Source organism: Hyla sarda, chromosome 2 (assembly GCF_029499605.1).
Source record: "Hyla sarda isolate aHylSar1 chromosome 2, aHylSar1.hap1, whole genome shotgun sequence".
Classification (NCBI taxonomy): domain Eukaryota; kingdom Metazoa; phylum Chordata; class Amphibia; order Anura; family Hylidae; genus Hyla; species Hyla sarda.
In genome coordinates this window covers 186,241,782-186,269,352 of record NC_079190.1, presented here as the reverse complement: position 1 = coordinate 186,269,352, position 27,571 = coordinate 186,241,782, and the positions used below count along the sequence as shown (strand labels likewise).

The window sequence follows — 27,571 nt, the reverse complement described above, 5'->3', positions numbered from 1 at the left end:
TAAATTTTATGGTTAATCTCTGACTTTTTGTGAAACCCCTTTAAAATGAGTACTCCATGATATAAATAATACAAAAGGATAGGGGATAAGTGTCAGATCGCGGAGGGTCTGACTGCCGTGACCCGCAGCGATCTTCCCCTGGGGCCACGGCTCTTCTCCTGAATGGGGTGTGTCTACCACAGAACGAAGTGGTGGCCAACACGCCCCCCTCCATGCAGCTCTGTGTGAGAGCCAGAGCGCTGCACTCCGAAATCTCCGGCATTCCCACAGAGCTGCATGGAGGGGGAGTGTTGGACACGACTTTGTGAGGTGGTTGACACGCTCCATTTAGAAGGAGAGCCAGGGCCCCTTGCTGGATATCGCAAGGGTTCCCAGCAGTTGGACCCCCTGCGTGATAGGATAGGGATTTGTTTTTATATCCCAGAGTATTCCTTTAACTTTTGAAAACTAGAAAAATACAAAAAAAATAACAATAACAATTAATAATAATAATAATGATAATAACCTGCATAGACAACTATTCCGGAAACAACTTCAGTATTTCTAAGAGTACATCCTCGTAACAGAATATTCTCCTTGTAAAGACCAGATTTCTTACTATTTTTATGGACACTGCAGAAAAAGAAAGTTAATGTTAAACAAAAATAGTGGACTCTGCAGACATTTGCTGTGGATTTCACCAGGGATAAGAGAATTGGCTTTACGTGATGATCATACTGCACTTGTTTCTTATGGAATTCACAAAATGAAGCATATAGGATATGTAAAAGATTGGTTTAGGTATCCCTATTGTAGCATACCAAATACATATAACTTAGCTTATATAAAAAAAAATAATAATAAATTAAGAAAAGCTGGAGCAGTTTATGGGAGAAAAATGTTACTTAACCAGATCTACAGTATGCAATCTCAATCAAAACTAAAATATATTCCATCATCAAGATATGTGGTTTCCAGTTGGTTCCTTATAATGTGATATTTAAAGGGGTATTCCGGGCAAAAACATCTTATCCCCTATGGAAAGGATAGGGGGATAAGATGTCTGATCGCGGGGGGCCTGCCGCTGGGACCCCCGCATTCCCCCTTCAGCAGCCCACATTCTATGCGTAGCTGCGTCTGCAGTTTCAAAACCGCCGGGCTTCCGGGACAGGAACGTGATGTCACGCCATGCTCCCTCCATTCATGTCTATGGGAGGGGGCGTTGTGGCCGTTACGCCCCCTCCCATAGAAATGAATGGAGGGGGCGTGGTGTGACGTCACGTCCCCGTCTCGGAAGCTCATCGGTTTCCGAAACTGCAGACGCAACTACGCATAGAATGTGGGCTGCTGTAGGGAAATTGCGGGGGTCCCAGCGGCAGGCCCCCCGCGATCAGACATCTTATCCATAGGGGATAAGATGTTTTTGCACGGAATACCCCTTTAAGTACAATGTATAAATCATGCTAACAATGAGCTTTTGGGTAGGGAACTGACTCTCTTAAAGGGGTACTCTGTTGCTCAGCGTTTGGAACAAACAGTTTTGAACGCTTTAACTGGGAGCTCGTGACATCATAGCCCTGCCCCCTCATGATGACACGCCCTGCCCCCCTCAATGCAAGTCTATGAGAGGGGGCGTGAAAGCTGTCACGTCCCCTCCCATAGACTTGCATTGTGGGGGTGGGGTGTGACATCATGAAGGGGCTATGACGTCATAAGCTCCCGGCTACAACGTTCAAAACAGTTTGTTCCAAATGCTGAGCAGCGGAGTACCCCTTAAAGTACACAATATTGGAAAACCATCTTGTAACGGTTCAGACAAACAAAATAGGTGGTGTGTTAGACTAGTAATAAGTAAGCAGTAATACATTAGTAGAGCTATTAGAGATATAGGTTTATTAGTAATAGAGGAGAGCAGAACGATGTGGCTCTGCTAACCAGGAGACAGCAGAATCCACCTTCAGTTACAGAATGCCAACATATTTAATCAGAAATAGTCTACCAAGTAAATCCATAGTAATACAGTCCCCTATACTGTCTTTACTGTTCTGCTCTGCATAAATCTCCATTTTTTGTTAGAAGAAAATGACTAGTCATGAACAAAAAGAAATACTTCTAAGGGTTTCCCACCATAAGCACTCATGCCTTCTAAATCCATGCACAAGTGAATGGTGGCGGTCCATGGTTGATGAACTGTAATAACATGCAGAACATAAGCCTTCCAAATGTACAATAACTACACATCAGATGATATTAATTCATTTGTTATGGCTTGAGCTGCTTGCGCTTCTAATCTCTATTCAGCCAAGCCATCCAAAGTTCACTCTCGATTTTATGCATATCCATAGCACTTTTAGCAGAACTAGCATTGTATTTCCGCCCACCATCCAATCTCAAGTATAGCAAACATATCGTTTCCAACAATACAGTTATTTTGTGTTTGCCTAAGAACTAAACTATGGCGCACATTTTTTTGTCACCCCTCCTGATGCAATTGCTTTAGTGGATCTATTTCTCAGGGCAATCTGTACAACATCTGGACCCAGTATGTAAACATTTGATGCTTCTTGGACTGGGTGGGACACATTTTTAGGAACCTCTCCCTTCAACAGTAAGCCTGATAAGACCCATTGTCTGACAGCTGGAATGTTCTCTTGACTGCTTTTTGGGCACAGAATTCATATCTATTAAAGAGAATCTGGAAGTTCTCTGACCTGATCCAAACTGCTGGCAGTGTTACGTAGCTACTTGTACAATAAAGTGAATAATACCTTTGTGGTAGCTGTCTGTGTTGTCAAACCAGAGAAAATTGCACTTCTATGAAGAGTCTAAGAGGTGTTCACTAGCACTATAGTGCCATGGTCTGTCATACCTCACTGCTCCTCCCCCTCCCCTTCTTGATTAATAAGCATGGTTCAGCCTCCTATGTCCAGCACCACACCCAAGTCTTGAGGCACTATCATTGATTCAGAGAGTAGCCCACGTGCAGTGAGTTTGGTAGTTTCAAGTACTCATTGCACATGTGGAAATGGAAAACCAAAAATCATCCCACAGCCTAATGACCAGTTCTAGTGAGTGAGACAAGCGCCAAAGAAAATAAGCACAACTGCCTAATTAAGCTGATTTTCACCCATTTTTACAAGTAATATATTATTATATATTAGGGATCGACCGAAATCCATTTTTTTTAGGGCCGATATCGATAATCTGTGGCCTTTCAGGCCAATAACTCATACAGATATTCCAGCCGGGGAGGCTGGACATTATCGGCAAGGTAATTGCGGATACAGATAATGTCCAAAATCGTGAATATCGGCCGATAAGATCAACAAAGGAAAGGAAATCTGTCAGTTGATTTTGCTGCTAAGCACTACAGACACTGTCAGATAGTTGTTAGCGTATGAAGGCAAGCTGTACCTTTCCTGGAGCTGATGGTAGTTGCCAAACGTAGCAAATCACCATATTATTTTACAGACAAGTGTCAAAGAGGTGGGGCAGAGGTGCTCAAGTGCAATGGCCAAACACATTTTCTCAATAATCACCCTCACCTCCCAAGTCCTCTTTGACTGATGTAAAGTGAGCACAGTGAGGTTTGGAAATTCAGTTCTCAGCCACAGTAAGTAAAAACACGCAACAACTACACCTCAAGTGATAGCATTTTAAAGAGGTACTCCAGTACTGCAGCATTCTGAACAGTTTGTTCAGAAGGCTTGGAGGCGGAGGCAGTGATCGTGCTGTCACAGCCTCGCACCATCACACCACGCCCCCTCCATCCATGAATGAAGGGGGCGTCGTGTGATGTCACAAGGAGGCATGGCCGTGACGGCACGATCACTGCCGAGGAACCTGGTGTTCATTTAGAATGCCAGGTGCTGCAGAAGATCGCATGGGGCTCCAGCAGCATGACCCCCACAATCAGACATCTTATCCCCTAGCCTTTGGATAGGGGATAAGATTTTGAGCAGCGGAGTACCCCTTTAAGGGGTATGGTTTTCCAACAATATACAATTCCCAACACATTGAGCACATTGGCTGCAAACATGTCTGATCATTAGACCAACTGGACTTCTCTAAGAAAGGTATTGTGGGGCTCTTCCCACATCAGCCGCTACCACCGGTGAAATCAACTGGCATCTATAAATTTCTCTTGGATTCAGACATGAATTTTGTAATACACCATGGCGCCAGGACTTCCAGAACAAGTGGTAGATTTTGCAGAAACTCACAGCTCTAATATACGGAGAAAAGCCAGAGCAGGGGACCACCAACTATGAAGTCCATATGCCTGGATTACAAAATCTTGGAAGTAGTTTATAGAATACATGCAATGTCTGACAATGAGAATGTTCTTTTAGGAGCCTGAATAAAAATATCACATATTAAAAAAAATAATATATTAAATGCGTCATGACTGGAAAATCTTACAATTTATAAAAGAAAAATACTCACATGTAACCGCGAAATCTGCTTAGATCATTATTTGGTTTCTCACATTCAATGACACTGTTAAACTTCATAGGATCAAACTCGGATTCCTGAAACAAAAAGAAAAATATAGACGTTCAGCAAGCGACATGTGAACGTATTCTGTAAATAAAAAGCTGTAATGGCATTAAAGACTATAGGTCAATAAACCTGCAGTACTTTACACACATTTCCTCCAGACCATATTTTATTTTTAAGCTACTGTATATACTGTATTGGTATTTGTGTTTCTTTATTTGAACGCTATGTAAACAGGAGAACCTGAAATAGAGACTTTTCACAGGAAACGCAACTTTTTACCATGGAACTTGAGAAGATTTAAATAAAAAGCAACAGAACCAATCTAAAAATACAGCTTAAGTACCACATGTAGTCAGCATGTAACTTTCTTAAAAAACAAGACATATGCATTTTCCCAAGGCTTGTACTTCAGCAAGTGATTGGGAGATAGCTGCTATACCTAGTACAATACAGCCACTACAAAAACTAGGGTGTTTGCAAGATGTAAACCAGTGTTTCCACACCAGTGTGCCTAAAGATGTTGCAAAACTACAACTCCCAGCATGCCCAGACAGCCTTCGGCTGTCTGGGCATGCTGGGAGTTGTAGTTTTCCAACAGCTGGAGGCACACTGGTTGGGAAACCGTGATGTAAACACTAAAGGAGAGCCGCACCCTCTTCACACAGCTTATCGGTGGGTGACCACCACTGATCAAATAGGAAGGTAGGTGACTCTTAATGCCACTCTTAATTTTTTTTAACGAACGAAGGTTTTCTTCTAATGAATCATTACATTTAAAAAAGGGGGTTATCCCAAGTTTAAGGGTCTGACCACTAAGACACCACAGGCTATAATGGAGTGGTATTGTGCATGCTTGACCACAACTCCATTCATTGTCTATGGGACTTGCACACATTGCATAGTGCTGAAGCTGTGTTTGGAAGTCCAATACAGACTGAAAAGAGTGATCAGTGTGGCTGCATTCCCAACCCCAATGCAATATATGCTATATATTAATACCAAAAAAGTGGATTTTAACCCTACAAGTGAAATAGATCCTGGTTGTACCCAGCAAAGATCTGTCCCCTTTCTGATTATTTTTATCAGAAGCGGTGCGCACGCTAAAAAATACAAACACAAGCTGATAGTTGTATGGTACTTTATTAACCCCTTCCCGCTATATGATGTATGCATATGTCCAAGCATCAGACACGTTTGCGCATTTGGACGTATGCGTACGTCATAGCGATCTCCGGCACTGCCGCGGGCAGCGCAGGAGATAGACGACAGGACCCGGCTGTTAATCACAGCCGGAGTCCCGCCGCAGCTGCCGGAGCCGCGAACACGCCGGTCCCGGCAGCATTAACCCCCAAGATGCCGTGATCAATCCTGATTACGGCATCTATGGTGTTCACAGGGGGAGCGCTCTCCCCCTGTTCAACAGTGGCGCCGTCATACGATCGCGGGTCGCCGTTGGTTGCTATGGCAGCAGGCGGTCAGATCATGACCTTATGTCTGCCTTCTACGGAAGCCTGGGTGTACTATGTGCAGCTGATCAGGTCATACTGTGCTGCAGTACAAATGTATTGCAGCATAGTATAACCTGTAAACATTTTTATAAAAAGTTCTTCAATAAAAGTATGAATTGTTAAAAATATCTTTTTTTAAATGCCCCTTTCCCAATAAAAGCCCTGTATTATCACCAAAAAGATCAAAAACACAAATCACATACACAATAGGTATTGCCAAGTCCATAATAACGTGTACCATAAAAATATAGTGTAAATTATCCCGCACGATGAACGCCGTAAAAAAAAAAAAAAAAAAAAAAAACGCAAAATTCGCCAAATAGCGGAGTAAAAAAAAAAAAAAAAAAGATCAAATAGGTAGCATGTAGCATAAAAATTATACCAAAAAAAAAAATACAGTTCATCCCGCAAAAAATAAGCCCTTACTCAATGGCGTCAGACGAAAAATAAAAAGTTGCGGCTATTGGAAAACGAATGGCAGAAAAAGAATTTTGTTCAGAAAAGGAAAAAGAACATAGAAAGCTATATAAAATGGGTATCGCCATAATCGTACTGACCCACAGAATAAATATAACATCACTTTTACCGCACAGTGAACACGATAAAAAAAAAAAAAAGTCAGAAATTTTCGTTTCTGGTCATTGAGGTAAAAAATGGGTCCGTCCTTAAAGGGTAGCTTCCACCAAAGTACTATATAATCTAATATGTCCCTACCTAGCAGTAATCTAGCCCTAACCCCCTACCTGGCTTAAACAATTTTTTTAAAATCGCTTTAATAGAGCAGATTTGGTGCTTCTAAATCTGCTCTATAAAGCAGGGCAGGAAGCAGCGCTTCCCAGCAGGCACGACGTCACTGATGCCTTGCTGGGCACTTGCTTCCGCCCTCAGATGTCTATGCAGCGCTCCTGTGCACAGATGATCTGCCAATAGCACTGCAGGCAGCTCCGGGGTCTCCTGCTCCCTGTTTAGCTGTGCATGTGCTACCCAGGGAGGAGGAGTAGAGGAGCAACGCCGGCCTGCTGTGCACGATATTACAGCCGAGACCCGGGACCGGTATTATAAGACCTCAGATCAGACTTACCCATCCGGAGGATCAGTGCAGCAATGAAGGTGCGCGCTGCCTCCGGACAGGGTAACAGGGGTGGGCGGGGCCGCGCATGAGGCCAGTGGAGCTGGCCTATGCGCGCACCCCCAGCTATCAGCGTGCTCGCTCTCGCCTGTTTGGTTGACAGGCGGGAGCGAGCACCGCAGTGACTGAATTTTGACTCGTTGCCAGGCTTAAATGAGTCGAAATTCTGTAGTGACGTCACTGCCGAATGCATTCGGCCACTAGGAGGGCGACCCCTAGTGGTCGAATTTAAAAGTGATTTTAAACTGGTTTAAAATCACTTTTTTTAATTAAAGTATATTAGAGATATGTTGTAGTACTTAAGTACTACAACATATCAAATTTTTTTTTTCATGGCAGTGCCCATTTAAGGGGTTAAACCAGGAAGACAGTACAAGGTTTATATAGATGATCGTGACATCTGCAAAAAGGGGTTGTGTGAATTGGGTGTAAAAAGCACTTTATTGGTTAAATCTCCTTCTGCGTACTTTTCTAGGTGAGAAACATTTCTTATCTCTGCTATATTCCAGCACCATCTTTGATTCTCGATGGGAGGGGGAAGGAGCATTTCAGGTGGAGGAGGAGGAAACAGTTCAGCGAGGATAAACAATGCAGTTTAGGAAAAAATAGACATTTTTGCATAAGTATTTATATTAGTACATATGAATCCACTACACGAGGAGGATATTTCATGGAAAGAGGTGTGTCAGAGTATATGGACTGCTGCTTCATTCACTAGGAGAGATGAAAGGTCCCATAATCACGATCCGTGGGGGTCCCAGCAGACTCCCACTGATCATCTAGCTATTGGCCTTCATGTTCAGAGGGGTTACTTTACCTCAAGATATTTGTGTGCATATTACAATAATGAAATGAGATGCAACTTTTCAATTACCATCATTATAATACAGTATATACAATACAATCTGTGTCACACATTATACAGGCATAACTACATGAAAAATAGAGGCTATATTTTTACTAGCTGCTGACGTTCGCAAAGTCATACTAGCGTTTCCACATTGCAGGAGTTTATCTGATCCTCTGAGTAACTGCTCATTCTACTAACTTGTAGAACACAAAATGCTGATATGGCTCGTAGTACACTAAACCTGTGTCCTGGGATTTATTCAGCAAAGACTTTCCCATGGAACAAAGTAACGCTAAACATCTGTGCCAAGCAGTGGTGTCACTCCTTTTCACAGTATTTTGCCCCGTAACATTAACATTTCTGGTAATCCAGATTTAATTCCTATTATTTGATCACAACAAGTGATTCTTTATAAATCCTATGTTAATGCATTAATCATTTATTATATTCGCTTTGATAAGATTTGGACATTATGGGTATGTTCACACTGAGGAATTGGGGGCGGAAATCAAGCAGAAATCTTCTGCCTCAAAATATTGTTACTTTTCCACAAGAACTCACAGAGATTTTGTGCGGAATTTGCGCGGAAATGAACATTTCAAGCGGAGGAGAAGAGTATAATGTATTATATATATAATCCTTTTTTTTCATGCTGAAATTCCGCGCCAATTGCACGCGGAAATGATTCTGACAAAAAAAAAAAATTATTAACATTGATCTCTATGGGAGTAAGACGCCGATTCCGCCTGAAAGAAAGAACATTTTCTTTCTTCAAGCGGAACAGGCTTCCTCGTCACAATTCTGCTTGAGGAAATTCCTCAGTGTGAACTGAGGGGCAGAAATTCTGTATAACTCTATGGGGATTTTCACTGCTGAATGAATTTGAGAGGAAAAAGCGAGCAGAATTAGGCTGCTTTCACACACCCTAAAGTTCTTCCGTTTAAAGATCCGTTATGAAATTCCGTTATAAAATCTTTTATAAGGGATCCTTAAACTTCCGTTAATAAATCCCATTAAAGTCTATGGGATTTTTTAATCTTCCGTTCGTACCTTTTTTGTTCCATTAAACTAACATCCGTAAGTTATAACAGAAGAATAGAACGGACATGCAGTATTTTTTTTCCGTTTATAATTAACGGATCATTGAACGTCCGTTAATTATTAACATTGAAGCCTATGGCCGTTAGTGCTACTGAGCATGCTCAGTAGAGACTTCACACTCCTGAAGTCACATGGGAAAGTTGAGTAGTGCTCACACCCCCTGTCACACACCCTCTACTTCCTGGTCAGACAGCAGGAGGCAGCAGTAGGAGTCTGTTCTGGGTATCCGTATTCATCCGCCGCCATCCGCCTGATAGCCCTTCAACAGCGCTCTATTAACAGCCCAAGAACCAGAGCAGTGCACCCTACTGCACCCCCCCCCCCCCCGAGGAGGCAGAGTGGTGCACCCTCCTGCACCCACCCCTTCCAGGAGGCTGAGTAGTGCACAAACCCCCCCCCCCCAATAGTCTGATTGCAAGCAAAGCAACCGATAGTACTCTCCCTCTCAATGCTGAAATGCAGACTGCGGCAGGATCATTGTGGCATCCTTTTATACCCTCCCCTTCAGGTAGGAGGAGGAGCTTCAGCTGTTGCAAGGTGTGCAGGTAGGGAGAGGTCAAACAAAGGTGAATATAACGGACGTTAATAATAAAGGTATTAACGGATAATAATGGATAAACATTTATCCGTTTAATTTACGGACGTTAGAAATCTATTCATCCGTTATAATCGTTTCATTCATCCATTATATAACATCCGTTAAATCAGTATAGAATTGAATATAACGGATGTTTTATAACGGATTTATGAACCATAGTGTGAAAGTAGCCTTACTCGTGGAAATTCCTCTCCAATTCCTCAGTGTGAACATACCCCATGACAAAACACCTAAAATGATCTCTCAGTGGCATTTTAGAATGAGAAGGCTATTGGCTACATCAGTGCATGGCGGTAATAAAATGTGCCTTGTAAAAACCTGATTTCTGGTTATTGTATATTGGTTATAGTGAAGGGTAACTAGTCTTACAACATAGGGTAATAATCGAGAAAGGGAACCTGTTTATCAAGTTGATATTTGACTGAAATGATTTAGTTGACACTAATAGGAAGTTCTCCAAACCCACATCACCCATGTGAAAATGAGTAGTCGACATTGTCATCCCCTTTTTTACATAAAAAAAAAAAAATAAAAACACTTCATTTGAGGCTGCAAATAAGGACAAAAAAACCTGAGTGTTCATTGGGCTTTTTGGTTTTCAGGGGTAGACCAACTTCTTGACCACTAGGTGTCATACTTCTTGTAAACTGATGAATGCTGTCTGTAGCAGCAGGGAGACAAAGATGAAAAAAACACAAAGTGAGTGTTTGCGGGGGGTTAATTGTCCTTTTCTTATTGATCAATAGGCACCCATCCTTATATGCCTTATACTGTGTCGGTGACATAAAAAAAAGAGAGGGGATGGACTCTTACGGTACCTGGTTCTGACACAGCGATGCTGACGACAACTACTGGATGTCAGGAGGCAGAGGTGAGGAGGATTACATGTCCAGAACTGGATTACATGTGAACTGCTGAGGGAAGGGACATGCCCCCATATTCTCTGAGGACCCCAAACTGTGGTGCACTACAAAGAGGACACCGAGAACAACATTGACAATGTCAAGATTAGAGAAAACACAATCCTCTCGATTGTAGTAGGGGTACTTTATGAAAGGACAGGGAATAGCTGTCACTACAGTTAAAGAGACAAGAGTTCATGCACCTTCAGACACACTCATGCTTCCCACAATAAGTGGCTGGAATCTGCTCTCATTCTTCCTGGTAAGTTTGGTTTAACTGAGTGGTTTTGAAGGCATCCTTGCACATGCTTTTTTCAGGTTTGCCCATAAGTTCTCTATGGGGCTGCAGTGAGTTCTGGCCACTCCATTACTATCTGCACTGTATATTACCCATAGGAGCTGAGGTTGTGCGCTGTAATGTGCCATCCATACAAGTAAATGTGCCTCTGTATGGCTCCAATTTCATCAAAGTTTTTGTTTGTTAGTTTTAAAATAGCTTTTCTTTCCCTTCCCAGGGAGTCAGGCAGTATAAAAACAAAAGATCTGCTCAATAAAAATATTCACAATTTTTATGCTCTCTCTTCAGTACAAGGTTTAAAAAAGGAAGAAACTTGTGATACATTCACATTACGTTTGCAGCCTATGGCTGCCGGGACCCGCGCAGGTTCTCATTCACTTTTATAAGCCGACCAGAGTCAGATAGTGACTCCGATCAACTCATTTTTGCCCAGTATCCGGTTCTGTGACTGGACCTAAAACTGTAGTATACCACGGTTTTAGGTCCGGTCAAAAACTGGATACGTGGCAAAAATGAGCTGGTTGGCTCATTAACGTGAATGAGATGAGGGCTGGATCTGGCAGCGCATGGTTTTCCCACCTCCCAGCTAGATCCAGTTCTCGTATTGACAAAATGTAGTGTGAATGCCCCACACAAGGACTGGATGATACAATATGACATGGGCGCATGCGGACAGGTAACATAGTAAAGAACGTTCTGCACAGTGCTTGTGACATGCATGACTAATAGTACCATAATAAAAGGCTGTAAGATTAAAGGGTTATTCTGAAACTTTAAAATGACAGCATACGACTATTGGGATTCTGACTTTTGGGACCTCTACTGCTCATAAAGTGCATATCATACATAACAGTGACAAGCTAAAATTTATAAGACAGGACTACCCCTTTAATTTAGGAATGAGACACAGTTCTACAGACTATTATTAGTATAGCCAACCCATAAAATGCTAATGTGACCATTTGGTACTGGCACATGCGATCTCGTAAGCCCAGTATCAGGGTGTCAGCCACCCGCTCCTCTGCTTTCCTTAAAGGGGTGTGACAAGGTGGCAAGGAAAGAGTGTATTTCCTTGGCTAACCCTGGAGAATCTCACCTGCTTCTTAATTAATGAGGCAATAGGGAAGGGAGGTGTGTATATAAGATGGAGAGTCAGTCTAATCTGGGCTCTTCCTAAGAGACAGCAAGTGGGCTGTAGGGGGGAGAGAGCCTGCTGAGGAGTACACAGCCCGAGCTATGAGTGGCTCAAAGAGTGACATGAATTGTGAGTAGAAGGTTGCAGGGGACATATGTTTAACCGGCTGAGGGAAGCTCAGCGGTTGTTAGTCAGGACAAGCTGACCTGTTTAGTCAGTGACCAGACAGTCTTGGATTTTGTTTTGTTCCTGCTTTTTGTTTATTTCTTTCCCTGCAACCTGTCTAATAAATCTGGCAAGGTGCCAGATTTGCATTATAAACGTTTGTTTGCTGGTTTATTGAGAAGAAACGCATCCTGTGGCGTAGTCCCGGACGATCCCAAAGCTAATCCCCAAGGAGGAATCCTTACATTTTGGTGGAGGATGCGGGCACGCCGTTGCCAAGGGCAACCAACAAGCGAGTTGGAGAGGAGCTGTTGCTAGGAGCAACCCCCTGCAAGATTGCAAGTCGGAGGAGCCCAGCAGAGGAGTTCAAACACAGTTTGGTGTCTGTGGAGGAGCGTTGCTAGGGGCAACGGATCGAGATTTTTTTTTTTTCCCAAGAAAATGGGACAACCTCGAAAGGCCATTGCTGGGAGCAACCGACGTGGGCCACAACCGGTGGTCGCCAGGATGAAGCCGAGGTCCCGTGAGTTGTTGGTGGGCGGAATCCCACTGTGATTGGACTTGGATTGTTGCCAGACTGAATCTCGGATTATGCCAGAAATAATTCCATTTGTGAAGTCCCGCCCGGAGCCCGGTAAGACTGTTCAAATTACCTTTGATACATGCTTTGGGGCAGTGAGCCATATGATTGAGGTATGTGCGGAGCTTACAGTGGAAATTGTACTGGGCAGAGACTTTCCGTATTTCTGGCAGCTGTGGGATGCTGAGAGTGCACCTGAGAGTTCACACACAAAGGTTTCGGAAGTAGTGAGGACTGGGGAGTCTCTACTGGACTGTGTAAATGGTGCTGTATATTGGGAACCCATGCATGCTGATAATGTTTTTCTTGAAACACTTATGTTAATGTGTTCTGATGTAAAGAGTACTGTTGCCATCTCTCGAAGGACAAAAGAAAACCTGTGTGAGCTGGAAATAGAAGGTAAAAAGATGATGGTTTTGGTAGATCCAAAATGTGTAATAAGTTTGGTAAAGACCAGCGGCAGAAAGCCAGACCCTGCTGTAATGTCTATACAAGCCGGTATCTGCGGTCATAAAACAGTTAATGTGTGTATTTCTACTCCCTATGGTACCATAAGTCATAAGGTTGCAATTGAGCCTACCTTAAAGTATGAAGTAGTACTGGGAAGGATTTTCCATTTTTTCAGCAGTTGTGGGAAGATAGTCAGGTGACTAGAGCAGGAACACCTGATAGGCTCACAACACTTGATTTACACCACATAGCAGGGGACAGTAACTCCACAGAGGCTGAGGACGGGGAGTGTCAGCAGACCCTAGGTATATCTCAGGTGGGAGTGTGCCAGACCACTAGGGGAGCTGAAGAACAGTCCGTGAGTCAAGTTAAAGAGGTGACTGGAAAAGAAGCTACAGAGATGGCTGTGGAAAAACCAAAACTCCGGAAAAGAGTACCGGTGGAGCTGGGGGCTGAGCTTACAGTCACAGACAGAGTCCTAAGTGAAGGAGATGTGGCGTCTGGACCAGAGAGTGGTTGTAACCAGGAAGGTTGAACCACTGGACCAGATATTGTTGCAGACCCAGGAGCCCTAGTCGTTTTTGCCAGGCCGTGGAGAGACTGTGACAAGACAAAAGAAAAGTCTGCCAAGGAACCGAGACACAGTTCAGAGGAACTGTTCGGGAATCACCCTGACTTGCTGGTGCCAAGATCCATTGAAGTTGTTGCTAGGGGCAACGAGCATTACCGCCAAGGCATTGCCAGTCCGACGGGAGTGTTTAGCAAGAGTCTCCAGAGTTGCCAACATGGTGGGAGATGAAGAGTGCCAGGTGTCGGTGGCACCTGTTGTTGATGATGATAATAACAAGGCACAAGTGGCCGCAACCCAGAAAAAGGGGGAGACTTCATCTAGAGATGGAGAAGAGCTGGGTTGAGTGTCTGACAGAGGACCAGAGGATGTCTCAAGGTCTAACAGCGAGAGTGAGGAGACTGCTGTCGGTAAAAGGTCTCGGAAAAGAAGAGCTGGCCTTGGGAAAAAACTGGAGCAGATCCAGAATCTGGAAGAATCCCTGCAGATGGTTTCTGTGAAGTTGACAGAGAAAGAAAAAGAGGTACATCGCTTGACAGAGGAGAGGGACAAATCGCTTGCTGACTTTAAGAGCAAGAAGCGAGGCTTCAGCTGGAAAAAGTCATGGAGCACCACAGAAGTGAGTTTGTGGCTTTGCAGGATGAACTGTCCCGCTCCCAGGGTCTTGTGACCAGCAAGGAGAGTGAAGTGGAGAGTCTGGCCAAGCGGATGTCATTCCAGGAAGAAGAAGTGAGTCTTCTACATGGTGCATATCAGGCTCTGCAGAGTGATCACAAGACTAGGCTGGTAGCCATGGAAAAAATTGAAAAAGAGAAGAAGGAAATGAAGATGGAAGTTGATGCTTTTGCCAGCAATCTGGAGAGTGTCTCTAAAGCTAAGAGACAACCTGAGGAGGAAGTCAAGGCGAAGAATGCCCTTGCACATGCTCTTCAATCTACTCGTCATGACCATGACTTGCCCCGTGAGCAGTATGAGGAGGCCCTGGAACAAGTTGAGACTCTGCAACATGAAAACAAGAATTTGCAACAGGAGATCTCAGATCTCTCTGAACAGATTGGTGAGAGTGGAAAATCTATCAATGAGTTAGAGAAGAGCCAAACAGTAGTAGAAGCTGATTCTACACAAGAATCTGAAGGAGCCAAAGACTCTGAAGCCAAACCTGAGGAAGCTGGTGCCCCTGAAGAGAAAGCTGGAAGGGATGAGGTGAAACCATGTGAGAAATCCACTGAAGTCAAGAGTTAGGTGAAACCAGGTGGGGAGTCCTCTAAAGTTGAAACTGAGATGGACCCGTGTCGGAGGTCCTCTGAAGCTACAGAGAACAAGACAGTGGTTGGTGAAGCCACTGAGGCCGAAAGATTTTCTAAAGCAGAGGCAGAGGTCCGGCAAGCCAGAAGAAGACAAAGGTTTGAAGCATCGGTCCTCTCGGTCATTTATTTCAAGAACCCTGCCCACACCAGGGTGAAGAACCTGGTACTGGAGAGGTGTGACCGAGAGACTTGCAATTGGTGGCTGGTAAAAGTCCGGAAGAAAGAAGTCAAGGACTTCAGAGACTGTGGGACAAAAGTTGTCCCAGAGAAAGGAAAGGCAGATGGTTTCTGCCTTTCAAATACATGTGCTCCTTCCCGGTGGTCTGAGCAAAGGGGGGGCGGGGGATATGTGACAAGGTGGCAATGAAAGAGTATTTCCTTGGCTAACTCTGGAGAATCTCACCTGCTTCTTAATTAATGAGGCAGGAGGGAAGGGAGGTGTGTATATAAGATGGAGAGTCAGTCTAATCTGGGCTCTTCCAAGGAGACAAGTGGGCTGGAGGGGAGAGACAGAGTCTGCTGAGGAGTACACAGCCCGAGCTATGAGTGGCGCTATGAGTGGCTCAAAGAGTGACATGAATTGTGAGTAGAAGGTTGCAGGGGACATATGTTTAACCGGCTGAGGGAAGCTCAGCGGTTGTTAGTCAGGACAAGCTGATCTGTTTAGTCAGTGACCAGACGGTCTAGGATTTTGTTTTGTTCCTGCTTTTTGTTTATTTCTTTCCCTGCAACCTGTCTAATAAATCTGGCAAGGTGCCAGATTTGCATTATAAACGTTTGTTTACTGGTTTATTGAGAAGAAACGCATCCTTTGGCGTAGTCCCGGATGATCTCAGAGCTAATCCCCAAGGAGGAATCCTTACAGGTGTTATCCACCATAAGGTGATTTTAGTACGTACCTGGCAGACAGTAATGGACATGCTTAGGAAGGGTCTGCGCTTGTCTTGGGGCTAAATGGCTATGTTGTGAGATCACCATAACACTGTGTCTAGCTTTTTGTGAACTGGTATTTCCTGTTTGATTCTTCTGAACATAAATGAGCTGCATCCATTCAAAAGACCTGTGGTTTTCAATCAGGATGCCTACAGCTGTCGCATTAGTTGCAGATTGATCTCTGTCCCACCAAGTGATCACTCCACCCATTGAAGCAGACAGGCTCCCTGTCATCAGCTGACTAGTGAGTTAGGTCTCGGCCGCATTGCAACCTGGGAACAGACAAAAGTCATTTTGTATGCTGTTAAAAATATTGGAGTGAAAATCACAGAAGAATTGTGAGAAAACCGTCACACACAGGTACAGACACTATATTATGAACTACACTAACTTTACAGCCCCTGTAGAATAGTCAAAAAAAAATAATCCAGGAATGCCCCTTTAACTGAAATTTGCCACATTCTGACGCTGACCAATCCAGATCTTTCCGCTGAGCACCCATGTTACACCCACAGTGTCTTCACTTTCTCACACCTGGATAAGTGTAAGGAGATGCTGGAGCATTGTGAACAGAGCATTCAGGAAGACAGAGGCAGGAGGACAACACATAGGACGCGAATGGATTAAAATCTCAGGTCAGTACAGCACGGCGGCTCTACAGTGAAGCCACTGCCGCCATCTTGGTCCTCATGATAACAGGCTATTGCCTTCTACCAAGTTTATAGTTCTGCGTTACTGAATGGCTTCTCCGCTATTTAGGAGTCTGGAAAAGCTGGATTACAATCAATATGGCTGTCATAATGGCCCTCATTTACTTAGAAAATCGGGTTGTAAGTCTATCTTGCTTTCTTACCCGATAGCTTTTTTCCCCTGATATTCATTATTATGTCGCATCCTGTTTGTCGCACTGGGTTTTGTTGGTTTTGGTTTCCAACTCCTCTGAGTTGTCGGGAAAAAATCCACAACAATTCAACAAATTCGGGTTGGAAACCTTTATAAATACGTGGGAAAGCTCAGAAATGTCGGGTTACGCCACATCGGGTCAGTCGGGAAAAAATGTTGCATCGTGTCGCAGACTGGCGCACGATGTCTGCGACATGGCGCAGACAAAGATGTGCCAAAAATACTAGACAAAACAAGTCGGTTTACAATAGTAAATGAGGGCCAATGTGTTTCATTCAGCTTTCCCAAACTCTTGAATGGCTGATCAGCTTCTTCGCCATTCAGCAGTCTGAGAAAGCTGGCTGACACTCATGGGTGACAGCCATATTGTTTGCCATCTGGCATTCTAGGACTCCTGAATGGCAGAAGTAGATCTGCCATTTAGAAGTCTGGTAAAGCTGAATGACAAACAAAATGGCTGTCACCCTAAGTGTCATAAAGCTTTCTCAGACTACTGAATGGCAAAGAAGCTGATCAGCCATTAAGGAGTTTGGGAAAGCTGAATGACATATATAATGACAGCCATGTGGGTTGTTATTCAGCTTTCCTAGGAACAGTGAACCAGATAGAACTGTGATTTAGTTACTTGTAGATTATAATCACTCTGTAATGGTAGTCATCTCTTATACTGAAGTCTTGCTGAGCTTATACAAATAAATTAATAATCACCTCCCCTTTTCTCATTTTCCAAATAAAAAAGGAGAAACATTTGTTATTGTCACCTGCAAAAATGTCCAAACCATCAACATAAAAATAAAAAAAAGAATGAAACTGCGCGATTGTGAAAACGTAAAAAAAATGTATAAAAAAAATTACAAAAACATCAGAATTGCGGATTTTTGGTTACATTATGTAAGAAAAATTAATACAAAGCAAAAAGACAATGAGGTACAGGCAAAAAACGAAAAATCGTGCTGTCTGTTAAACAAAAAAAAAACCTAGATTAAAAAGAAATTTGCCACGACTAGATGAGACGAGTACCAGCAGATATTCCATACCATGGGATTACTATTGTATCAGGAACTGCAAGGAAGGGAGTGAGCCCCAAATTAAGAGACAAAAGGAAATGCGAATTCTACAAGACCTCTACACATCCTCACATCACGTTTCCTCTTTAGTGAAGGTATTCTAGGGCTGTTTTTAGACTTTATAAAAAAGGAGACTGAGTAAATTAGAAGGGGAGGTTCAACATTCCCTTGAGTACATATTATTTTTCCTGTGCACCAGAAGGCATCTGACTTTCCGGATTAAAATAGAAAAGAGAGACAAATTCAATAACATTCAGAAATGATAAATAAACCTGACCACATTCTAAAAATATATAGCGGGTATAATACAGCTCATTTCTGCAGCATAAAATACATTCAGGTGTAAAGCGCTTGCAGCAGAAAGAACTATATTTAGATAACGTATATGCTAGGACAGTGTTTCCCAACCAGGGTGCCTCCAGCTGTTGCAAAACTACAACTCCCAGCATGCCGGGACAGCCTTCGGCTGTCCGGGCATGCTAGGAGTTGAAGTTTTGCAACAGCTGGAGGCACCCTGGATGGGAAACACTGTACTAGAAGGAGTGAACTGTCAGACCTGATCATCAATGCAGTGCATAAAGGGTACACATTCAGTCTGCACACAGGCTAAAGACTAGATATGAGCAAAACATTCCATATGCAGTAATGGGTGCGGTAGCAAAACACTTGCAATACAGAAAAGGCATTGAGGTCTTGCTCACAATGCAGGTCCTGTTTAATAGTTCAGTAAACTCCAATCGTCTGGAATGTAGCTAGGTGGATCACCAGAAAACCTGAAATGCTCTGTTCCCACTTGTTCTTTCTGGGATTATTTAGCAGCACTACCAGCAAGAAATAAGGATATAGGATGACATTTAGAAAAGCTTGCTTATGTATGTATTTTTTCATTTTATTTTGCTTACATGCAATAAATTTATTTATTTAAGTCACACGGCCTTAAAGGGGTTATCCAGGATTTTTTTTTTTTTTTTTTATATATCTATCAACTGGCTCCAGAAAGTTAAACAGATTTGTAAATTACTTCTATTAAAAAATCTTAATCCTTTCAGTACTTATGAGCTTCTGAAGTTAAGGTTGTTCTTTTCTGTCTAAGTGCCCTCTGATGACACCTGTCTCGGGAAACGCTCAGTTTAGAAGAGGTTTGCTATAGGGATTTGCTTCTAAACTGGGCGTTTCCCGAGACAGGTGTCATCAGAGAGGGAACACAAACAACACAATGTAACTCCAAGTCAATCACACTTCTGTGAAATCACACTGTCCACTCAGGAACAACACTGATTGACAATCAATTTCACATGCTGTTGTGCAAATGGAACAGACAATAGGTGGAAATTTTAGGCAATTAGCAAGACACCCCAATAAAGGAGTGGTTCTACAGGTGGTGACTACAGACTACTTCTCAGTTCCTATGCTTCCTGGCTGATGTTTTGGTCACTTTTGGGTGCTTTCACTCTATTGGTAGCATGAGACGGAGTCTACAACCCACACAAGAGGTTCCGGTAGTGCAGCTCATCCAGGATGGCACATCAGTGCGAGCTGTGATAAGAAGATTTGCAGTGTCTGTCAGCGTAGTGTCCAGAGCATGGAGGCGCTACCAGGAGACAGGCCAGTACCTCCGGAGACGTGGCGTAGGCTGGAGGAGGGCAACAACCCAGCAGTAGGACCACTACCTCCGCCTTTGTGCAAGGAGGAGCGGTGAAGCACTGCCAGAGCCCTGCAAAATGACCTTCAGCAGGCCACAAATGTGCATGTGTCCACTCAAACTGTCAGAAACAGACTCCATGAGGGTGGCATGAGGGCCCGACGTCCACAGGTGGGGGTTGTGCTTACAGCCCAACACTCTACAGGATGTTTGGCATTTGCCAGAGTACACCAAGATTGGCAAATTCGCCACTGGCGCCCTGTGCTCCTCACAGATGAAAGCAGGTTGACATTGAGTACATGTGACAGAGTCTGGAGATGCCGTGGAGAACGTTCTGCTGCCTGCAACATCCTCCAGCATGACCAGATTGGCGGTGGGTCAGTAATGGTGTGGGGTGGCATTTTTTGGGGAGGCTACACAGCCCTCCAAGTGCTTTCCAGAGGTAGCCTGACTACCATTAGGTACCAAGATGAGATCCTCAGACCCCTTGTGAGACCATATGCTGGTGCAGTTGGCCCTAGGCTCCTACTAATGCAAGACAATGTTAGACCTCATGTGGCTGGAGTGCGTCAGCAGTTCCTGCAAGAGGAAGGCATTGATGCTATGGACTGGCCCACCCATTCCCCAGACCTGAACCGGATTGAGCACATCTGGGACATCATGTCTCGGATGATTTAGTCCAGGTCTGGGAGGACATTCCTCAGGGGACCATCTGCCACCTCATCAGGAGCATGCCCAGGTGTTGTAGGGAGGTCATATGGGCCAGTTTAGGCCACACACACTACTGTGACTCATTTTGATATGTTTTAAAGGACATTACATCAAAGTTGGATCAGCCTGTAGTGTGGTTTTCCACTTTGATTTTGAGTGTGACTCCATATCCAGACCTCAATCGGGTGATAAATTTGCATTGATAATTTCCATTGATAATTGGTGTGTGATTTTGTTGTCAGCACATTCAACTATGTAAAGATGAAAATATTTCACACTATTAGTTCGTTCATTCATTCAGATCTAGGATGTGTTATCTTAGTGTTCCCTTTATTTTTTTTAGCAGTGTATATTGGTTATACTGAAGGGTATCTAGTCTTACAACACAGGGTAATAATAGACAAAGGGAACCTGTTTATCTTGTTAACACTACTAGGAACTTCTTCAAACACCCACGTGAAAAAATAATTGGCCTTTTTAACCCCTTAAGGACGCAGCCCTTTTCCACCTTAAGGACTGAGCCCTTTTTCGCAATTCTGACCACCGTCACTTTACAAATGAATAACGCAAAAACGCTTTTACCGAATATTCTGATTCTGAGATAGTTTTTTCGCGACATATTCTACTTTATTTTGGTGGTAAATTTTCGGCGTTAATTGCATCCTTTTTTGGTGAAAAATCCCAAAATGTCATGAAAATTTTGCATTTTTCAAACTTTGAAGCTCTCTGCTTGTAAAGAATATGGATATTCCAAATAAATTTTATTTTTCTTCACAAATACAATATGTCCACTTTATGTTGGCATCATAAAATGGACATACTTTTGCTTTTTGAAAAAATTAGAGGGCTTCAAAGTAGAGCAGCAATTTTCAAAAATGTCATGAAAATTGCTAAATCTGAAGGGACAGATGTTACAGAACTACAACTCCCAGCATGCCTGGGCAGTCGAGGCATGCTGAGAGTTGTAGTTTGGCAACATCTGGAGGGCTACTGTTTGTGCACCACTGTAACAGTGGTCTCCAAACTGTGACCCTCCAGATGTTGCAAAACTACAACTCCCAGCATGGCCAGACAGCCTTTGGCTCTCTGGGCATGCTGGGAGTTGCAGTTTTGCCCCCCTAGTGGTTGCCACAGTAAAGATCGATTTACTTTCACTTTCAATCCCCCCCCCCGCCCCCACTGTCGATTCCCTACCTGATCAGGATCCTGCAGGCTCCAGCGAAGATCCCAGGTCCCCAGGCATCTTCTCCTGCAGGTACGGCCTCCATCTTCTTCCCAGAGCCCCTCGAGATCCAGGGTCGGGCAGAACGGGGGGTTGCCATGGCAACCCCCTGTCCTGCGCTGCCATTGGTCAGAACTCCGTTCTGAGTAATGGCAGGGGATAGGAGTAGATCGCAGCTTTGCGATCTCACTCCAATCCTTTAGGCTGATCGGGGGTGTTGCTGACAACTCCGATCAGCCCTATTTTCCGGGTCACCAGAGACCCGATCAGCCCGGAATTGGAGAAAATCGCATGTCTGAATTGACATACGATTTTCTACGATCGCCGACATGGGGGGTGGGGGGGGGGGGTGGGGGGGATTCAGGGTGCCAGGGTGTGCCAGGAATGATTTCAGCAGGCATCCGGCTCCGGTCCCCAACCGGCTAGCGATGGGGACCGGATTTCCCACGGGCGTATGGATACGCCCTCGGTCCTTAAGGACTCGGAATGCAGGGCGTATCCATACGCCCTGCGTCCTGAAGAGGTTAAATAACTTTGCTTTTTTTTTTTTTGTATTTTTTATAAAAGGCTCAAAAGAGTACTAATGGCAGAAAAAAAAATTTCAACAATTTATTTATTTATTTATATATACACACACACACAAAAGCTATTTGACCGCCGGCGGAGACAAATTTGCTAGCTAAGTGCCTCACTATTTCATAGTTTCACATTTGCATCTATTACACCATAGCTGTATAGCTCTCCATGTTTTAACTGCATATTCATGTTTCACCTATATCCTTGTGCTGGCAGTGTGCTGCTGCATTCTTCTGTTGCTATATAAATATTAGATAATAAAATGATGAAGGAGCACCGTGACAAGGCTTCAAGCTATAGTATATCAATGCGGGTGCTCAGCCGGCTCCAACCTCGACCACAGGTACAAGGAAACTTTTCTTCTCGAAACTGCTGGAGTGTCGTTGTTTTGCTTCCCATTGGAATTTTGCTATATATATTATATAATCATATTATATATATATATATATATATATATATATATATATATATATATATATATATACATACACACACATACATACATATACACACACACACAATATATATACACATACACACACCTATACATACACAGTGGTCCCTCAACATACGATTATAATCCATTCCAAATGGACCATCGCTTGTTGAAACCATCGTATGTTGAGGGATCCATGCAATGTAAAGTATAGGACAGTGGTCTACAACCTGGGGACCTCAGATGTTGCAAAACTACAACACCCAGCATGCCCGGACAGCCAACGGACAGCCAAGACCACTGATATTGGAGGTTATACTCACATGTCCCCGCCGCTCCGGACCGTCACTGTTTCCTTGGATGTCGCCTTCCATCGCTGTCGCCGCGTCCCCAGGGTGTCCCCGATGCTCCGGCAAGGCCTCTGCTTCCCCGGCATCCTCGCTCTCCATCGCCGCCATCACGTCGTTATGTGTGCCGCTCCTATTGGATGTCGGGACGGCGTGCGCAGCGACGTGATGACGACGATGGAGAGCGTCGACGATGCAGGGGATCCCGAAGAGGACGCTCCGGAGCCCCGAGGACAGGTAAGTGATCGTCAGCGGACCACACGGGGCACCGTAAACGGCTATCCGGTGGCAGCTGAAGCAGTCTGCGCTGCCGGATAGCCGTTTATGCGATGGCCCCGACATACAAAAGCATTGTATGTTGATGCTGCCTTCAACATGCGATGGCTTCTGAGAGGCCATCGTGTGTTGGAATGATCGTATGTCGGGGCCATCGTAGGTCAGGGGGGGGGGGGGGGGGTCACTGTCTGTGTGTATATAATTTTAAAAAAGTGGTTGAAATTTTTTATTTATTTTTTTTCCTGCCATTAGTACTCATGAGCCTTTTATTTAAAAAAAATTATAAAACATTTAAAAAGGCAACCAGTTATTTAAAAAGGGCAATTTATTCAATAATAATAAAAAAAAAAAATGTATATATATATATTTTTTTATTATCTAAAAAAAAAAAAAGCCTTAATTTGAGGCTGCAAATAAGGACATAAAACAGTGCTTACATTGTGCATTCTGGTTTGTCAAGGTAGACTAACATCTTGAGCACTAGGTGTCTCACTTCACTGTAAACTGCTGTGCCTATTAGGGTATGTTCATACGAGTCAATGTTCGTGCAGCAGAGTCCCATTAATTTCAATGGAATTCTGCTGCACTGTGCACAGGGTGGAATTTCAGCGGATGTTTCTGCCACGGAAAACCAGATTCCGTCATCCGCAGAAAGAATACATGCTTTTGTGTGAATCACCCCTGACAGGAAGTTGCATAGTTTTTTCATTTTCAGTGCAGTGCTGTTTCCAGATTCCTGGCTCCCCTCTTCCCCCTGAGAAAACGCTGTCTCAGGAGCGGTGGCTAAATCTTGTCTCCGAGCTGCAGCCTGCCCCCTGAGTGATTTAACCACCTCACCATCTAATACACCCTATGATAGCCATAACTGTTATTTTTCCATCTACAGACCCATATGAGTGCTTGTTTTTTGCTGTACCAATTGTACTTTGTAATGACACCTTTGATTTTTTCACAACTTATGCTCTGAAACAAAGAAAATATAAAAAAGAAATTGAAAAAAATAAATTAAACAGCTAATTTGGTGGGGGTTTTTCTTTCTTTGCCAGCCACCTTTTGGTCAAACTTACATGTTATTTTGATACTTTAGGTCAGCCTGATTACATCAATGCCTAATTTGTTTAGCTTCCGTCATGTTTTACTAATTTATTTTTAACTTGTTAATAAATAAAAAAAATTCCCATATAACATTTAAATTTTTTGGGCTGTAATCTGCTGCTTGTACCGGTACCATTTTGATATTGATCGGACTTTTTGAATACTTTTTACTTTATTTTTCTGGGATATGATGTTATAAAACAAAACTATTCTGTGATTTGGTATTTTTTACGTTAACACCACTGACCGTACGGGATATAAAATAATTTTTTTAACAGTTCTGACAATTATGCATGCGCCAATACCAAATGTTTATTTTTATGTTTACATATTTTTTACATGGAAAAGGGGGGGGGGGGGGTGATCTGAACTTTAAGTTAGTTTTTTTTTTTTTTTTAAACAAACTTTTTTTTAAATACATTTTATTAGGAGGAATCATTAGATTTCTCATAAAGATCAATGCATTTCTATTAAAGGGGTACTCCAGTGCTTACACATCTTATCCCCTATGCAAAGGATAGGGGATAAGATGCCTGATTGCGGGAGTCCCGCCGCTGGGGACGCCCGGGATCATGCACGGGGACTGATTGCAAACGGGGTGCCCCATGCATGATCCCGGGCATCCCCAGCTGCGGGACTACCGCGATCAGGCATCTTATCCCCTATTCTTTGGATAGGGGATAAGATGTGTAAGCACCGGAGTACCCCTTTAAACTTTGTGTTCATTTGGTTGAGCCTACTCAAGGATGTCTTAATCAAATGCAGATCCAAGGGGTCAGCCATCAGATGAAGAGGTAAGCCCTCTGGCTACCTCCACAGTGGATCGCCCCTCCGCAATTGCACTGGGCTGGAAAATAAGTATTTGGTCAATAACAAAAGTTCATCTCAATACATTGTTATATACCCTTTGTTGGCAATGACAGAGGTCAAAGGTTTTCTGTAAGTCTTCACAAAGTTTTCACACACTGTTGCTGGTATTTTGGCCATTTCCTCCAAGCAGATCTCCTCTAGAGCAGTGATGTTTTGCGGCTGTCGCTGGGCAGCACAGACTTTTAACTCCCTCCAAAAGGTTTTCTATGGGGTTGAGATATGGAGACTGGCTAGGCCACTCCAGGAGCTTGATATACTTATAACGAAGCCACTCCGCCTGGGCGGTGTGTTTGGGGTCATGGTCATGCTTAAAGAGCCAGCCACGTTTCATCTTCAATGCCCTTGCTGATGGAAGGAGGTTTTCACGCAAAATCTCACGATACATGGCACCATTCATTCTTTCCTTTACACGGATCAGTCGTCCTGATCCCTTAGCAGAAAAACAGCCCCAAAGCATGATATTTCCACCCCTATGCTTCACAATAGGTATGGTGTTCTTTGGATTTACATGACGAGTTGAGTTTTTACCAAAAAGTTCTACTTTTGTTTCATCTGACAATAAGACATTCTCCCAATACTCTTTTGGATCATCCAAATGCTCTCTAGCAAACATCAGATGGGCCGGACATGTACTGGCTTAAGCAGGGGGACATGTCTGGCATTGCATGATTTGAGTCCATGGCGGCGTAATGTGTTACTGATGGTAACCTTTGTTACTTTGGTCTCAGCTCTCTGCAGGTCATTCACTAGGTCCCCCCCCCATGTGGTACTGGGATTTTTGCTCACCATTCCTGTGATCATTTTGATACCACGGGGTAAGATCTTGTGTGGATCAAGGGAAATTATCAGTTGTCTTGTATGTCTTCCATTTTCTAATTTCTAATTGTTGATTTCTTCACACCAAGCTGCTTGCCTATTGCAGATTCAGTCTTCCCAGCCTGGTGCAGGTCTACAATTTTGTTTCTGGTGTCCTTTGACACAGTGGCCATAGTAGAGTTTGGAGTGTGACTGTTTGAGGTTGTGGGTTGGGTTATCCACCATAAGGCGATTTTACTACGTACCTGGCAGACAGTAATGGACATGCTTAGGAAGGACCTGCACTTGTCTTGGGGCTAAATGGCTATGTTGTGAGATTACCATAACGCTGTGGCTAGCTTTTTGTGAACTGTTATTTCCTGTCTGAGTTTTTCTTTTTTGCCTACAAATCCCATAATTCCATTTTCCTCCCTCCCACACATCAGCCACCCCACCCATTGAAACAAATGAACTGCATCCATTCAAAAGACCTGTGGTTTTCAATCAGGGTGCCTACAGCTGTTGCATTAGTTGCAGATTGATCTCTCTCCCACCAAACAATCACTCCACCCATTGAAGCAGGCAGGCTCCCTCTGATCACCTGACTAGTGAGGTCAGGTCTCGGTCGCATTGGAACTTGGGAGAAATCTGAGACAGTCATTTTGTATGCTGTTAAAAATAAATATTGGGGTGAAAATCACAGAAGAATTGTTAGAAACCATAACACAGGTACAGACACTATATTATGAACTACACAAACTCTACAGCCCCTGTAGCATAGTCAAAAAAACAAACTGGAATACCCCTTTAAAGAAGGAGTTACAGGTCTGAGAGACAGAAATATTGCTTGTTTGTAGGTGACCAAATACTTATTTTCCACCATAATTTGCAAATAAAATTCTTTAAAAATCCGACAATGTGATTTTATGGATTTCTTTTCTCATTATGTCTATCATAGTTGAGGTATACCTATGATGAAAAATACATGCCACTCATCTTTTTAAATGGGAGAACTTGCACAATGGATGGCTGACTAAATACTTTTTTGCTCCACTGTATCTAGGTGAAGTTCCTGAAACGTGCTCTCCTGCAGTAAACTGTATTGGCGTTATTGTTCCCAGTTACTAACACCTGCTGTGCACAGCCGAATTATGTTTCGAGTAACAAAGCAGACATCAGTAGCTACTCCCAAAAATCAGCAGGCGACTGATTCCCAGCCCTGCATTTTCCATTTCTAATCTACTATCACTACAATGTATGCCAACAGAAATGTACACTAACAATATTAAATGGTAGATACATGAAACTGGGAATGGAAACAAACACACAAAATGACGGCTAACAATTTTTATAAAAGAAAAATATCCTAAAACAGAAAACTCACCTTGGGAAAATCAGTAACCGTGTAAGAGCACAGGTAACTAAGTATACCGGTGTATATTGCTAAATAACCATCATTATTATAGGGGACACGATCAAGCCAGCATAGGGAGTACTAGGCAATATTCAGATTTTTCGGGAGGACAAAAAAAAAGTGACTTTTTTTTCAACTGTAACATAGAAATACTGACTATGTATTTCTGGCTTTATTTTTGCAAAAGCTAGAGCCACCAAAATGTACTTAG

At 43.3% G+C, this 27,571-nt stretch overlaps 1 protein-coding gene across 3 annotated transcripts in view; it reads right to left on the bottom strand.

Annotated features, from left to right (window-relative positions):
• Positions 1-27,571, bottom strand: part of ATP10A (ATPase phospholipid transporting 10A (putative)) — a 147,959-nt gene that overhangs the window by 73,307 nt on the left and 47,081 nt on the right. For all 3 annotated transcript variants that reach the window (XM_056555901.1, XM_056555902.1, XM_056555903.1), the window contains exons 3-4: positions 4,426-4,511; positions 506-612 (exon numbers count right to left, since the gene is read on the bottom strand). In XM_056555901.1, coding sequence (XP_056411876.1) covers positions 506-612; positions 4,426-4,511 — 193 coding nt within the window. The remainder of the gene's footprint in view (positions 1-505; positions 613-4,425; positions 4,512-27,571) is intronic.